This window comes from Salmo salar, chromosome ssa02 (assembly GCF_905237065.1).
Source record: "Salmo salar chromosome ssa02, Ssal_v3.1, whole genome shotgun sequence".
NCBI lineage: Eukaryota > Metazoa > Chordata > Actinopteri > Salmoniformes > Salmonidae > Salmo > Salmo salar.
Window position 1 is genome coordinate 149776 of NC_059443.1, and position 12795 is coordinate 162570.

The following is a 12795-nucleotide window of genomic DNA, read 5'->3' on the forward strand; positions in this document are numbered from 1 at the left end:
TCCCCCCTCTAACCGCTAGGCTACCCGCCTCCCCCCTCTAACCGCTAGGCTACCCGCCTCCCCCCTCTAACCGCTAGGCTACCCGCCTCCCCCTCTAACCGCTAGGCTACCTGCCTCCCCCTCTAACCGCTAGGCTACCCGCCTCCCCCTCTAACCGCTAGGCTACCTGCCTCCCCCCTCTAACCGCTAGGCTACCTGCCTCCCCCCTCTAACCGCTAGGCTACCTGCCTCCCCCTCTAACCGCTAGGCTACCTGCCTCCCCCCTCTAACCGCTAGGCTACCTGCCTCCCCCTCTAACCGCTAGGCTACCTGCCTCCCCCCTCTAACCGCTAGGCTACCTGCCTCCCCCTCTAACCGCTAGGCTACCTGCCTCCCCCCTCTAACCGCTAGGCTACCTGCCTCCCCCCCTCTAACCGCTAGGCTACCTGCCTCCCTCCCTCTAACCGCTAGGCTACCTGCCTCCCCCTCTAACCGCTAGGCTACCTGCCGTCCCCCCTCTAACCGCTAGGCTACCTGCCTCCCCCCTCTAACCGCTAGGCTACCTGCCTCCCCCCTCTAACCACTAGGCTACCTGCCTCCCCCTCTAACCGCTAGGCTACCTGCCTCCCCCTCTAACCACTAGGCTACCTGCCTCCCCCTCTAACCGCTAGGCTACCTGCCGTCCCCCTCTAACCGCTAGGCTACCTGCCTCCCCCCTCTAACCGCTAGGCTACCTGCCTCCCCCCTCTAACCGCTAGGCTACCTGCCTCCCCCACTCTAACCGCTAGGCTACCTGCCTCCCCCCTCTAACCACTAGGCTACCTGCCTCCCCCCTCTAACCGCTAGGCTACCTGCCTCCCCCCCTCTAACCGCTAGGCTACCTGCCTCCCCCTCTAACCACTAGGTTACCTGCCTCCCCCCTCTAACCGCTAGGCTACCTGCCTCCCCCTCTAACCACTAGGCTACCTGCCTCCCCCTCTAACCACTAGGCTACCTGCCTCCCCCCTCTAACCACTAGGTTACCTGCCTGCCGCCCTCTAACCACTAGGCTACCTGCCTCCCCCCTCTAACCACTAGGTTACCTGCCTGCCGCCCCCACTGTTCTCTGAAGTGCATCCAATAACTTCATTAATAGGTAAATTGTATCAAAACCTTTATTTAACTGACTGAAACAGATGAATCCCTTAAGTATAAATAAAGAAAGGTTTTTGTTACAGAAAACTTCAGAATACCACAATTCTGTGATGAACAAATACGATCAGACACGGCAGCAAGATAACATTTGGTCACAACAACAACAACAAGTCATGTTTTTTCCCTCAATGAATTAAAAAGTCAAATTATTATTGTCAGGATTGATGAGTTGGCGTATCCCAGAATGATGCCTTGGTAGTCTACCTCTTCTGTATCTGTCTCTTCATAATCTGATCTAAGATCAGGTCTCCCTGCTTCACGTCCGTGTTGCCACAGCCAACCACCGGACAGCTGTGGGACGGAGAAAGCCATATTATGCTAATCAATCAATCTGATGTTTTACTGCAACAGTTGTTTTAAGTGTAAAACAAGGTAGAGAGGACGGAGAGACGACATCACATCCTGATTGACAAGGTGCTATAGCAACAGGGGTAAAACAAGGTGAGAGACAGAGAGATGACATCACATCCTGATTGACAAGGTGCTATAGCAACAGGGGTAAAACAAGGTGAGAGGACAGAGAGATGACATCACATCCTGAATGACAAGGTGCTATAGCAACAGGGGTAAAACAAGGTGAGAGGACAGAGAGATGACATCACATCCTGATTGACAAGGTGCTATAGCAACAGGGGTAAAACAAGGTGAGAGGACAGAGAGATGACATCACATCCTGATTGACAAGGTGCTATAGCAACAGGGGTAAAACAAGGTGAGAGGACAGAGAGATGACATCACATCCTGATTGACAAGGTGCTATAGCAACAGGGGTAGGACAGAGAGATGACATCACATCCTGATTGACAAGGTGCTATAGCAACAGGGGTAAAACAAGGTGAGAAACAGAGAGATGACATCACATCCTGATTGACAAGGTGCTATAGCAACAGGGGCAGGACAGAGAGATGACATCACATCCTGATTGACAAGGTGCTATAGCAACAGGGGTAAAACAAGGTAGAGAGGACAGAGAGATGACATCACATCCTGATTGACAAGGTGCTATAGCAACAGGGGTAAAACAAGGTGAGAGGACAGAGAGATGACATCACATCCTGATTGACAAGGTGCTATAGCAACAGGGGTAAAACAAGGTGAGAGGACGGAGAGACGACATCACATCCTGATTGACAAGGTGCTATAGCAACAGGGGTAAACATAAGGACAGAGAGATGACATCACATCCTGATTGACAAGGTGCTATAGCAACAGGGGTAAAACAAAGGACAGAGAGATGACATCACATCCTGATTGACAAGGTGCTATAGCAACAGGGGCAGGACAGAGAGACGACATCACATCCTGATTGACAAGGTGCTATAGCAACAGGGGCAGGACAGAGAGACGACATCACATCCTGAATGACAAGGTGCTATAGCAACAGGGGCAGGACAGACTCAAGACAACAGATGTAGTGTAAATGAAATGACTAAACCAGCCAATAGGAGCGTCACGTCTCACCGTAGCTTCTTCTTCTGGTTTTGCCTGGCCTTGATCATCCCCATAATGGCGTCCCGGTCGTAGTGGTGGTTACACTTCTTGTTCTTCATTGGGTTCACCATCTCCACCTGCAGGGACACACAACAACATGGACAAAACCAGACTGGAACGCTTTATGGTCCTGTTGCCGGGCAGTTTAGTTTACAGTGGTAAAGAAATACCAAACATACTCATTATGAAATAGTGAAATGGGAAAAACACAAGACAACAACCACATTCAAGTGAAATGGAGGTTGTCAGATGACAAGTCAAGACCTACACAGTAACAACACTGACAGGAGGAGTAGAGACCAACCTGAGTGAGGGGACAGGTTACCTACTGACAGGAGGAGTAGAGACCAACCTGAGTGAGGGGACAGGTTACCTACTGACAGGAGGAGGAGAGACCAACCTGAGTGAGGGGACAGGTTACCTACTGACAGGAGGAGTAGAGACCAACCTGAGTGAGGGGACAGGTTACCTACTGACAGGAGGAGTAGAGACCAACCTGAGTGAGGGGACAGGTTACCTACTGACAGGAGGAGCAGAGACCAACCTGAGTGAGGGGACAGGTTACCTACTGACAGGAGGAGTAGAGACCAACCTGAGTGAGGGGACAGGTTACCTACTGACAGGAGGAGTAGAGACCAACCTGAGTGAGGGGACAGGTTACCTACTGACAGGAGGAGTAGAGACCAACCTGAGTGAGGGGACAGGTTACCTACTGACAGGAGGAGTAGAGACCAACCTGAGTGAGGGGACAGGTTACCTACTGACAGGAGGAGTAGAGACCAACCTGAGTGAGGGGACAGGTTACCTACTGACAGGAGGAGTAGAGACCAACCTGAGTGAGGGGACAGGTTACCTACTGACAGGAGGAGTAGAGACCAACCTGAGTGAGGGGACAGGTTACCTACTGACAGGAGGAGTAGAGACCAACCTGAGTGAGGGGACAGGTTACCTACTGACAGGAGGAGCAGAGACCAACCTGAGTGAGGGGACAGGTTACCTACTGACAGGAGGAGTAGAGACCAACCTGAGTGAGGGGACAGGTTACCTACTGACAGGAGGAGTAGAGACCAACCTGAGTGAGGGGACAGGTTACCTACTGACAGGAGGAGTAGAGACCAACCTGAGTGAGGGGACAGGTTACCTACTGACAGGAGGAGTAGAGACCAACCTGAGTGAGGGGACAGGTTACCTACTGACAGGAGGAGTAGAGACCAACCTGAGTGAGGGGACAGGTTACCTACTGACAGGAGGAGTAGAGACCAACCTGAGTGAGGGGACAGGTTACCTACTGACAGGAGGAGTAGAGACCAACCTGAGTGAGGGGACAGGTTACCTACTGACAGGAGGAGTAGAGACCAACCTGAGTGAGGGGACAGGTTACCTACTGACAGGAGGAGTAGAGACCAACCTGAGTGAGGGGACAGGTTACCTACTGACAGGAGGAGTAGAGACCAACCTGAGTGAGGGGACAGGTTACCTACTGACAGGAGGAGTAGAGACCAACCTGAGTGAGGGGACAGGTTACCTACTGACAGGAGGAGTAGAGACCAACCTGAGTGAGGGGACAGGTTACCTACTGACAGGAGGAGTAGAGACCAACCTGAGTGAGGGGACAGGTTACCTACTGACAGGAGGAGTAGAGACCAACCTGAGTGAGGGGACAGGTTACCTACTGACAGGAGGAGTAGAGACCAACCTGAGTGAGGGGACAGGTTACCTACTGACAGGAGGAGTAGAGACCAACCTGAGTGAGGGGACAGGTTACCTACTGACAGGAGGAGAGAGACCAACCTGAGTGAGGGGACAGGTTACCTACTGACAGGAGGAGTAGAGACCAACCTGAGTGAGGGGACAGGTTACCTACTGACAGGAGGAGTAGAGACCAACCTGAGTGAGGGGACAGGTTACCTACTGACAGGAGGAGTAGAGACCAACCTGAGTGAGGGGACAGGTTACCTACTGACAGGAGGAGTAGAGACCAACCTGAGTGAGGGGACAGGTTACCTACTGACAGGAGGAGTAGAGACCAACCTGAGTGAGGGGACAGGTTACCTACTGACAGGAGGAGTAGAGACCAACCTGAGTGAGGGGACAGGTTACCTACTGACAGGAGGAGTAGAGACCAACCTGAGTGAGGGGACAGGTTACCTACTGACAGGAGGAGTAGAGACCAACCTGAGTGAGGGGACAGGTTACCTACTGACAGGAGGAGTAGAGACCAACCTGAGTGAGGGGACAGGTTACCTACTGACAGGAGGAGTAGAGACCAACCTGAGTGAGGGGACAGGTTACCTACCGACAGGAGGAGTAGAGACCAACCTGAGTGAGGGGACAGGTTACCTACTGACAGGAGGAGTAGAGACCAACCTGAGTGAGGGGACAGGTTACCTACTGACAGGAGGAGTAGAGACCAACCTGAGTGAGGGGACAGGTTACCTACTGACAGGAGGAGTAAGACCAACCTGAGTGAGGGGACAGGTTAGCTACTGACAGGAGGAGTAGAGACCAACCTGAGTGAGGGGACAGGTTACCTACTGACAGGAGGAGTAGAGACCAACCTGAGTGAGGGGACAGGTTACCTACCGACAGGAGGAGTAGAGACCAACCTGAGTGAGGGGACAGGTTACCTACTGACAGGAGGAGTAGGGACCAACCTGAGTGAGGGGACAGGTTACCTACTGACAGGAGGAGTAGAGACCAACCTGAGTGAGGGGACAGGTTACCTACTGACAGGAGGAGTAGAGACCAACCTGAGTGAGGGGACAGGTTACCTACTGACAGGAGGAGTAGAGACCAACCTGAGTGAGGGGACAGGTTACCTACTGACAGGAGGAGTAGAGACCAACCTGAATGAGGGGACAGGTTACCTACTGACAGGAGGAGTAGAGACCAACCTGAGTGAGGGGACAGGTGAAGTTAACCTCACTCTGCGTCACAGCAATGTCCTCATCCAGCTCCTCCTCCATATTCTCTGCTGCGTCGGGGTTCACTGATGGAGACAGAACATACACACAAGACAGGTTTACCAGTCACCATGTGGGACATGCTGCTAGTCTCTAGTCTACATACAACTTGTGTGTGTGTGTGTGTGTGTGTGTGTGTGTGTGTGCCTCACCCGTTTTGAGTGCGTTTGTGACGTTCTCCTTAAAGCTGACCATCTTGCCGTGGTTCTGTATCTCTCCCTCAGACAGTCTGCTGTGTCTCTCAGTGAACTTGTCCTTCACCAGAGACTTCAGTCTGAACATGGCCTCGGGCTCCTGGTTCCTCACCTGGAGAACAGGAGACAGGTATCATCAGACAGGTGCTGCTGGGGGCAGCAGACAGGTGCTGCTGGGGGCAGCAGACAGGTGCTGCTGGGGGCAGCAGACAGGTGCTGCTGGGGGCAGCTGGGGGCAGCAGACAGGTGCTCTGGGGGCAGCAGACAGGTGCTCTGGGGGCAGCAGACAGGTGCTCTGGGGGCAGCAGACAGGTGCTGCTGGGGGCAGCAGACAGGTGCTCTGGGGGCAGCAGACAGGTGCTGCTGGGGGCAGCAGACAGGTGCTGCTGGGGGCAGCAGACAGGTGCTCTGGGGGCAGCAGACAGGTGCAGGGGGCAGACAGGTGAGTTAACCCTAACCTCCTGGTTCCTCAGCTGGTGGGCAGGAGCCAATCAGCATATAATCATCAAGCTGTTGATTAGTTGAATCAGGGTCATATTCATTAGTGCACAGCGTAGCAAAAAGCTTAGCAATGGAAATTAAAACTAAGAGTTTCACATTGGACATGATCAGTTAGTCCCTCCCTGTTTCAGACGGCTCTGATACGTTTGGTGCCAAAGGAATTCGACCTGGGTGTTATAGAGCTCCACCGTGGAGGTGTCATAATACCCAGAAAACCTAGCGTTCAAACAGGGAAATGGTTCCAATCGTTTTCCCACCATACATTTTTCCCCATAGGGAGTTTTAGAAACATTTAAAATAAGGGCTGTGTTTGGTGTAGGTTTACCCCGGCGTGACGTTTTGATAACCGTGTAAATCTCTCTAGGACAAGGTGACTTTTATCAATATATTTGGCTCTATTTAGTCTCAGATTTGAAAATGCTAATTAGCATCAAAGTAGACATGCAAAACTACAAATCCCAGCATGCTCCTGCACGGCATCTCTAGCTGACACCTTTGCTAACAGGTATTATGCAATGACATTTTTTAAAGAAATGTAACAAATGTATTTATTACTACATTGTTCTATGGGCTTGTCTGGTTTAGTATAATAACACCATTACAGGACTAGTTAGATGTCTGGTTTAGTTTAATAACACCATTACAGGACTAGTTAGATGTCTGGTTTAGTTATATGTCTGGTTTAGTTTAATAACACCATTACAGGACTAGTTAGATGTCTGGTTTAGTATAATAACACCATTACAGGACTAGTTAGATGTCTGGTTTAGTTTAATAACACCATTACAGGACTAGTTAGATGTCTGGTTTAGTTTAATAACACCATTACAGGACTAGTTAGATGTCTGGTTTAGTTTAATAACACCATTACAGGACTAGTTAGATGTCTGGTTTAGTTTAATAACACCATTACAGGACTAGTTAGATGTCTGGTTTAGTTTAATAACACCATTACAGGACTAGTTAGATGTCTGGTTTAGTTTAATAACACCATTACAGGACTAGTTAGATGTCTGGTTTAGTTTAATAACACCATTACAGGACTAGTTAGATGTCTGGTTTAGTTTAATAACACCATTACAGGACTAGTTAGATGTCTGGTTTAGTTTAATAACACCATTACAGGACTAGTTAGATGTCTGGTTTAGTTTAATAACACCATTACAGGACTAGTTAGATGTCTGGTTTAGTTTAATAACACCATTACAGGACTAGTTAGATGTCTGGTTTAGTTTAATAACACCATTACAGGACTAGTTAGATGTCTGGTTTAGTTTAATAACACCATTACAGGACTAGTTAGATGTCTGGTTTAGTTTAATAACACCATTACAGGACTAGTATCACTGGAAAGTGACATTCTGAGTGATAACGTAGAGGATTTGATGTACTTATCCAACAGCTACAGTAGACTACACACTGATCTCCAAAACGACATCTCCAGAATCCATCCGATGGGAGAAATCGGTCACGATGAAGGACAACTTCGACCTCTGCAGTGACACAGTTCACCACCTCACCTCCGCAGTGACACAGTTCACCACCTCATCTCCGCAGTGACAGTTCACCACCTCACCTCCGCAGTGACACAGTTCACCACCTCACCTCCGCAGTGACACAGTTCACCACCTCACCTCCGCAGTGACACAGTTCACCACCTCACCTCCGCAGTGACACAGTTCACCACCTCACCTCCGCAGTGACACAGTTCACCACCTCACCTCCGCAGTGACACAGTTCACCACCTCACCTCCGCAGTGACACAGTTCACCACCTCACCTCCGCAGTGACACAGTTCACCACCTCACCTCCGCAGTGACACAGTTCACCACCTCACCTCCGCAGTGACACAGTTCACCACCTCACCTCTGCAGTGACACAGTTCACCACCTCACCTCCGCAGTGACACAGTTCACCACCTCACCTCCGCAGTGACACAGTTCACCACCTCACCTCCGCAGTGACACAGTTCACCACCTCACCTCCGCAGTGACACAGTTCACCACCTCACCTCTGCAGTGACACAGTTCACCACCTCACCTCCGCAGTGACACAGTTCACCACCTCACCTCCGCAGTGACACAGTTCACCACCTCACCTCCGCAGTGACACAGTTCACCACCTCATCTCCGCAGTGACACAGTTCACCACCTCACCTCCGCAGTGACACAGTTCACCACATCGACGAAGCAGTTGATCTCCTGGTCCAGTTTGGCACACTCCAGCATCATCAACTCCAGCTTCTTCAGGACTGCATCATTCTCACTTCCTGGAACAATAATAATAATAATACAAAATAATTCATATCTTGTATACTGTTGGTTATGGGGACACAAGCTTCCAAATGATAGAATGCCATAGCTCTCCGTCTTCTCTGTTCTTTGTAGAAATTAGAAAACCCCAAACTGGAATGCTATACTCACAACTCAATTATTGTTAAAGTACTTGAACTGGACAATTGTATGGGAGATTGACAGCTGTGTACACAGGGATGAAAATTAAGGTATCCTGCTGGCTAGTGCTTCTCAGACCGAGCTAGTAGAAAATGCATCCAACTAGCCCGCTGGCTAGTGCTTTTCAGACCGAGCTAGTAGAAAATGCGTCCAACTAGCCCGCTGGCTAGTGCTTTTCAGACCGAGCTAGTAGAAAATGCGTCCAACTAGCCCGCTGACTAGTGCTTTCCAGACCGAGCTAGTAGAAAATGCGTCCGACTAGCCCGCTGGCTAGTGCTTTTCAGACCGAGCTAGTAGAAAATGCATCCGACTAGCCCGCTGGCTAGTGCTTTTCAGACCGAGCTAGTAGAAAATGCATCCGACTAGCCCGCTGGCTAGTGCTTTTCAGACCGAGCTAGTAGAAAATGCATCCGACTAGCCCGCTGGCTAGTGCTTTTCAGACCGAGCTAGTAGAAAATGCATCCGACTAGCCCGCTGGCTAGCGAGATTTAATATTTTCAAATACCACATGACACAGATTTTTGACCTGGATTAGTAAAAATATCAATATACTTGCACGGCTGACCAGTTCCCAAAATCCTGAAGTTACATCCTTGTGTGTACCGTTCCACTTCCTAGTTACATCCTTGTGTGTACCGTTCCACTTCCTAGTTACATCCTTGTGTGTACCGTTCCACTTCCTAGTTACATCCTTGTGTGTACCGTTCCACTTCCTAGTTACATCCTTGTGTGTACCGTTCCACTTCCTAGTTACATCCTTGTGTGTACCGTTCCACTTCCTAGTTACATCCTTGTGTGTACCGTTCCACTTCCTAGTTACATCCTTGTGTGTACCGTTCCACTTCCTAGTTACATCCTTGTGTGTACCGTTCCACTTCCTAGTTACATCCTTGTGTGTACCGTTCCACTTCCTAGTTACATCCTTGTGTGTACCGTTCCACTTCCTAGTTACATCCTTGTGTGTACCGTTCCACTTCCTAGTTACATCCTTGTGTGTACCGTTCCACATCCTAGTTACATCCTTGTGTGTACCGTTCCACTTCCTAGTTACATCCTTGTGTGTACCGTTCCACTTCCTAGTTACATCCTTGTGTGTACCGTTCCACTTCCTAGTTACATCCTTGTGTGTACCGTTCCACTTCCTAGTTACATCCTTGTGTGTACCGTTCCACTTCCTAGTTACATCCTTGTGTGTACCGTTCCACTTCCTGAGTTACATCCTTGTGTGTACCGTTCCACTTCCTAGTTACATCCTTGTGTGTACCGTTCCACTTCCTAGTTACATCCTTGTGTGTACCGTTCCACTTCCTAGTTACATCCTTGTGTGTACCGTTCCACTTCCTAGTTACATCCTTGTGTGTACCGTTCCACATCCTAGTTACATCCTTGTGTGTACCGTTCCACTTCCTAGTTACATCCTTGTGTGTACCGTTCCACATCCTAGTTACATCCTTGTGTGTACCGTTCCACATCCTAGTTACGTCAGTCAGTCAGTCAGCCAGCCAGCCAGCCAGCCAGCCAGCCAGTCAGCCAGTCAGCCATCAGCCAGTCCCATTGACTAGATACACAAAGAGCCTGTCCAGTGAGAAGGATTCGACAAAGATATTATCAGCACAGTAAAGTGTCTCTCTGATAGAGATGTGCTATTAACTTACCTGCTGTTTCTGCCACGTCCAGAGCAACGTCTGTCACAATGTCCATCCCTGTTCCAATATCTGTCTGGCATGTTTTCAGACTAGACAGTGTGGAGTGGACTGTACTCAAGGACATGTTGACATCTAAAACAAGAAAGTATCTGAAACAAGACATGCAAGTTGTTATAATATTAGGGCCCTGTGTTTTTGGTTAATCGTGTTTTGTCACATGACATGGGTTTTAACCTTTTATTTAAAAGATTTTTCATCAAACGGCCTTCTTTCTTTTCATGTCAGATGGTCCAACAACATCCTCAGATAACTGCTTTCATTTTTGTTCTAATTCAAATTCCTAGAAAAGGCTTGAAATAAAAAAATGTTAAATTCCAGGTCATGTGACATGATTAACCAAAACACAGGGACCTGGTTATAATGAATCAACATGATTAACCAAAACACAGGGACCTGGTTATAATGGATCAACATGATTAACCAAAACACAGGGAACTAGTTATAATGAATCAACATGATTAACCAAAACACAGGGACCTAGTTATAATGAATCAACCAAAACACAGGGTCCTGGTTATAATGAATCAACATGATTAACCAAAACACAGGGACCTAGTTATAATGAATCAACATGATTAACCAAAACACAGGGTCCTAGTTATAATGGATCAACATGATTAACCAAAACACAGGGACCTGGTTATAATGAATCAACATGATTAACCAAAACACAGGGTCCTAGTTATAATGAATCAACATGATTAACCAAAACACAGGGTCCTAGTTATAATGAATCAACATGATTAACCAAAACACAGGGTCCTAGTTATAATGAATCAACATGATTAACCAAAACACAGGGTCCTAGTTATAATGAATCAACATGATTAACCAAAACACAGGGACCTAGTTATAATGAATCAACATGATTAACCAAAACACAGGGTCCTAGTTATAATGAATCAACATGATTAACCAAAACACAGGGACCTAGTTATAATGAATCAACCAAAACACAGGGACCTGGTTATAATGAATCAACATGATTAACCAAAACACAGGGACCTAGTTATAATGGATCAACCAAAACACAGGGACCTAGTTATAATGAATCAACCAAAACACAGGGACCTAGTTATAATGGATCAACCAAAACACAGGGACCTAGTTATAATGGATCAACCAAAACACAGGGACCTAGTTATAATGAATCAACCAAAACACAGGGTCCTAGTTATAATGAATCAACCAAAACACAGGGACCTAGTTATAATGAATCAACCAAAACACAGGGACCTAGTTATAATGAATCAACCAAAACACAGGGACCTAGTTATAATGAATCAACATGATTAACCAAAACACAGGGACCTAGTTATAATGGATCAACCAAAACACAGGGACCTAGTTATAATGAATCAACATGATTAACCAAAACACAGGGACCTAGTTATAATGAATCAACCAAAACACAGGGACCTAGTTATAATGAAACAACCAAAACACAGGGACCTAGTTATAATGAATCAACATGATTAACCAAAACACAGGGACCTAGTTATAATGAATCAACCAAAACACAGGGACCTAGTTATAATGGATCAACATGATTAACCAAAACACAGGGTCCTAGTTATAATGGATCAAGCCACCCTCGGTATATTGGAGCAGATGCCAGGATGTCAAACCCTAACCCCAGGAGAACTGGTGTGCAGGTTTTTGTTCCAGCCCTGCTCAAAAAACACCTGATTCAGTTGCTCACCGAGACCTTGATTAGTTGAGTTAACGTTAGAGCAAGGTTGTAATAATAACCTGCATACGGTCACAAAACAAGTTATCTGTAGCTACCTTCAAGTTGAATCCACGTATCACCAACAAGTGCACTGACTAGCTATGTATGTTGATATCTGGCTAGCCGGCTAACGTTACGTTAAAATCACTAACTATGGCTAAGCAAGCATGCCAATAAATAGCTTGCTAACCTCACGACTTTCCCCACTGGGATGGGATAAACTAGTTGTAGAAGTGTTCTTTAATGTGTTGGTGCCTAAATAAGAGAAAACGCTAAACAACTTTAGCTCCCTACAGTAGCTGCATAAAATTACCGGGAAAAAGTTTGTTGTTGCTACCTTTTCCGGTTTCTCTTGAGTCGGGCTGACCTTCTTCTTCTTCGACGGGGTTTAACGGCGGTTGGCATCTAATGTTAATGGTGCATTACCGCCACCAGCTGGACGGGGTACTGAATAACAAACAAACAGACAAAAACGTTTCAGGAAAGCGGGGAAAACGATATCATACAAAATAAAAAACGTCAACTAAAAAAAACAGATATATTTATTAATTATACTTATTCAATCACAGTCCACTCCAAAAT

The 12795-nt window shown here is 47.6% G+C and overlaps 1 protein-coding gene across 2 annotated transcripts; it reads right to left on the reverse strand.

The window, feature by feature from the left end:
• Window positions 1–1115: 1115 nt before the first annotated feature.
• Window positions 1116–12532, reverse strand: LOC123727344 (E3 SUMO-protein ligase NSE2). 2 transcript variants are annotated; one of them, XM_045696303.1, is made up of 8 exons: window positions 12270–12532; window positions 10656–10771; window positions 10431–10570; window positions 8479–8591; window positions 5780–5933; window positions 5559–5653; window positions 2635–2741; window positions 1116–1464 (listed from the first exon to the last, which is right to left on the reverse strand). In XM_045696303.1, the coding sequence occupies exons 2-8, from the start codon at window positions 10676–10678 to the stop codon at window positions 1374–1376; spliced, it is 723 nt and encodes a 240-aa protein (XP_045552259.1). In that variant the 5' UTR covers window positions 10679–10771; window positions 12270–12532; the 3' UTR covers window positions 1116–1373. The 2 variants fall into 2 exon arrangements, with proteins under 2 accessions (XP_045552259.1, XP_045552266.1); XM_045696310.1 differs by lacking the exon at window positions 10656–10771 and having other exon boundaries at window positions 12270–12530.
• Window positions 12533–12795: the final 263 nt, after the last annotated feature.

Coding starts and splice junctions, on each gene's coding strand:
- LOC123727344 (XM_045696303.1), bottom strand. CDS start 10,678: ATGAAAAATCTTTTAAATAAAAG. Junction 8,592..10,430: donor GGACGTGGCAGAAACAGCAG/GTAAGTTAATAG, acceptor TTATTGTTCCAG/GAAGTGAGAATGATGCAGTC. Junction 5,934..8,478: donor TGAACTGTGTCACTGCGGAG/GTGAGGTGGTGA, acceptor CCTGTTCTCCAG/GTGAGGAACCAGGAGCCCGA.